Source organism: Triticum aestivum, chromosome 7D, assembly GCF_018294505.1.
Source record: "Triticum aestivum cultivar Chinese Spring chromosome 7D, IWGSC CS RefSeq v2.1, whole genome shotgun sequence".
Lineage (NCBI taxonomy): Eukaryota > Viridiplantae > Streptophyta > Magnoliopsida > Poales > Poaceae > Triticum > Triticum aestivum.
In genome coordinates this window covers 565,965,155-565,968,695 of record NC_057814.1, presented here as the reverse complement: position 1 = coordinate 565,968,695, position 3,541 = coordinate 565,965,155, and the positions used below count along the sequence as shown (strand labels likewise).

Sequence of the window (3,541 nt, the reverse complement as noted above, 5' to 3'; positions counted from 1 at the left end):
CCTAGCAAGTAGCAATCGGAGTCCACCAAGAGGCGACTTTTGTTTTTGTTTTTCGAGAAACCCATGAGGAGACTCAGAGAGACGGAAATGCCCAGCATCCAGCCCATTCAAACCTTTTGGTGTCACATTGGCCCGAGGAAACCATTTCATTCGGCCCAACTACCGGCCCGGATCGCCAATAATCCCTTGGACCCACCTGCAGTGACACATGCGTGAGGGCAAAATCGGCATTTGAGCCGAGCGGTGGCGGGGTGTTAAACCCTAGCTGGCGGCACCCTCGTATATAAGCGGGCACCCCTTCGCCCTCCGACCCTCTGAGCTTTCGGCGGCGGCGCACTCGTGATCTCAACCAGGCATGCACTCCTCCTCCTCTTGCCGTCGTCTTCTCCAATCCACCGCCGCTCCGCGCAACCATGGTGCGTTTCCTTCTCCCTGATTAGGTCGTAGCCATTGTTTCTCGGTTCAGAAAGAGAGCAGATTCGGTAATTCACACCAGCTTCTGCTGTCGATTTGTTGCGGCTCGGTAGAATGATTTGCTAGGACAGAGGCGATTCGTGTTCTCCCAGAGTCCCTGTGGCGCTTGGTAGGCGGGCAGGATTTGTAATTTGCGGCGGCTAGGCAGCTGAAACTGCGCTAGGATTACGTATTTCTCCTTCTGTTGTACCGTGTGGGTGCTAGTAGATGTCGAGTCTGCCATGAAGGATGCAATTGTATTCAGTATCACACGGTGGAATGGGGTAGTGTGGATGGATTAAGTTAGCTTGCTTGAATGACAAAGGAATTGGATGGACTGCCATCTTCTCGCCCCCATTAGGATGCGAGGTTAAGAAATATATTGATGCCCTGCCTTTTTGGTTGAATTGTCATGATTGCTCCGAACATTAAAGTTATGCTTTTGCCTGATTATTATCAGCTTGTACTAGAATTTACTGAAACTCATGGCAATTGGCCACTAGTGACATAATGTAGTCCTCCTAAAGCTGCACACGGTATTTTTGTATCAAGTTAGGCTGACTAACATGTGCTGCACAAAACCAGAAATGTTCTGTAAATGCTGCCATTCATTTTAGCCTAGTGATTTATCTAATGTCAATAGTGGTTTGTTGTTGCAGTCGTCGAAGAGGAAGACCAGGGAGCCCAAGGAGGAGAATGTCACCCTTGGACCGGCTGTCAGTGAGGGAGAGCATGTCTTCGGTGTTGCTCACATCTTTGCATCCTTCAATGACACCTTCATTGTGAGTATTTTCTTCTCAGCACCTATGCAATGGACATTGTTGTCTCATGTGTAGTGACTCTAATCTCATTATGCAGCATGTGATTGACTTGTCTGGGAGAGAAACCCTTGTTCGGATCACGGGTATGTGTCTTTGCCTATGCCATTACTTGCATTAAGAATGTTAGTGCTGGTACTTAATATGCACTGTTATTCCTCTAAACCATCTAGGTGGCATGAAGGTCAAGGCTGATTGTGATGAGTCTTCACCCTATGCTGCTATGCTTGCATCTCAGGATGTTGCTACCCGTTGCAAGGTAATCATCCTGAAGTATCTAGGTTTCACTTTCAGCTGTTCCTATTATCAGCTGTCTTCTGCTCATTAGACTGATGTTTGCCAAGCTATGATGGAATGTTGATACGTGGCTTGGATGTAGTCCTGCATTGCTCTCCTGAGATGTTGTCTCAAGAGTTGTTTCTGTTCTTTCAGGAGCTTGGTATCACCGCGCTGCACATTAAGCTCCGTGCCACTGGAGGCAACAAGACCAAGACACCAGGACCTGGAGCTCAGTCTGCTCTCAGGGCTCTTGCTCGTTCTGGGATGAAAATTGGGCGCATTGGTATGAAACGCTTCTTCTGATGTAGTGTTTGTGGAAGCACATATGTCCATCTTATTGTGTTTGCATGTGCCTAACCATAATGTTTGTTCTTGTGCTGCAGAGGACGTGACTCTAGTTCCCACTGACAGCACCCGTCGGAAGGGAGGAAGGAGGGGAAGGAGGCTGTAGGCTATCTTTCAGCTGTACTGGTGGCAATCAAGAAACTTGCTGCTCTCTGGTAGTCCTGCTGTTTCTATGAATGTCATGAGGAGCTTTAATTTTGCTCTGTTGAGGATCATTTGCTGTTAGTTGTACTATGAATGTTGCTTGGATCCTATTTTTGGTTCAGAAACTTGTGGTATTTATGCGCAAAACTAGTTTTTCAGTCTATGGAAACCATGAAATGGAGTGATCTCTTTTGTCAGATCGGTTGTTACGTACTACCACTTGTCTTTCCTGGTGGTGTGATGGTGCTTTCGGAAGTAGCACACTTTATGTTGCACGGTTCTGTCTGATAACAAGTGCGTTTTATTTCTTTAAACTACCCAAGAAAGTCCCTGTGGTGAGTCGCCTCTGTACTCCCCTTGAGGCACATTTGGTTCCAAAGGGAGATAATGCCATGGAAAAGGTTCCCGGGTAGAACGTTCTTGACCAATTAGTAACCCTGTGGAAACTTCACATCACCATTTGGCAGAGATGGGGATAATACATCCTTGTTACCAATGCAATTAGTTATTCCAGTGCGCTGCTGCGGTTACCATCGCTGGAGAGATGGATGAGTTCCCACAGCTGGAGCTCTACAAGACCATGGCTATCAACCGCATCACATCAGGCGGCTCAACCGAATTGGGTTCTGGTCAGTGCCATGCCGGAGACAACAAGAAGATTAGAGGAGTGTCGCCCCTGCTTTTCTCCTTGACGATCTACAGGGCTGGCTAAAAGTCGCCACACAGGACAGATCGAGCCCTGACGTTGTAGCTCGACGAGGGATGCATCGTAGACCAGGTGGAGGAGGGGCTCGACGGCGGCCTGGGGATGGAGGAGGGACACGCTGTCGGGTCGTCAATCCTGGGCACCGGAGGGAGCGGGTCAGGGGCGTTGCTTCGGTTGCTGACGGAGTGAGTCTAACGTGGTCGCCGGCGGGCGCTGGATCTGGGTCGAAGACGCCTTTTGCGCTTGTCTCGCTCGAGTCGTGCCTTCTTTCCCTGATCTATGGGGTTGTGGCTTTTCTCCCCATGGAAACGATGGGGTCGGGCAGGGATCCCTCCCCCTAGTGTGTGACCAAATGGCATCGTGGGCTCACCTAGGTCAGTTTGATCGGTGGTTTTCCCGCACGCAGAAAAGGAAGGGACCCCCCGGATCCGGGCGATCCCATGCAACCAAATGAGGCCTGAGTGTCCCCTGCCTCCTCTGCTTCGGCTAGGAGGGTTCCCCTCGGATCTTTTCTGTACGGTGCAAGTAATAAACCCGATCTGGGCCCTCATGCTCTCTGCTATGGCCATAGCGGTTGGGGAAGAAGCTGCCGAGTTGTGTAGATGGTGTGCCATGGCGGTCAAAGAAGAAGCTGCTGGAGTTTTTTTTTCTTTTTTTTTTGCGACTGAGAAGCTGCTGGAGTTGGGGAGATGGTTTGGAGAAGGATTCTCTGTTGACATGGATTCTACGGCAATGGTGGTCGGAGAAGAAGCAGCCAGAGTTGGGGAGATACTATATATAGAGACTGGTCCTTTGC

At 49.6% G+C, this 3,541-nt stretch overlaps 1 protein-coding gene across 1 annotated transcript; it reads left to right on the top strand.

Annotated features, from left to right (window-relative positions):
- Positions 1-303: 303 nt before the first annotated feature.
- On the top strand, positions 304-2,180 carry LOC123169274 (40S ribosomal protein S14-like). Its single transcript, XM_044587110.1, has 6 exons — positions 304-416; positions 1,113-1,235; positions 1,312-1,357; positions 1,445-1,530; positions 1,704-1,833; positions 1,934-2,180. The coding sequence occupies exons 1-6, from the start codon at positions 414-416 to the stop codon at positions 1,999-2,001; spliced, it is 456 nt and encodes a 151-aa protein (XP_044443045.1). The 5' UTR covers positions 304-413; the 3' UTR covers positions 2,002-2,180.
- The last annotated feature ends 1,361 nt before the right edge of the window (positions 2,181-3,541 follow it).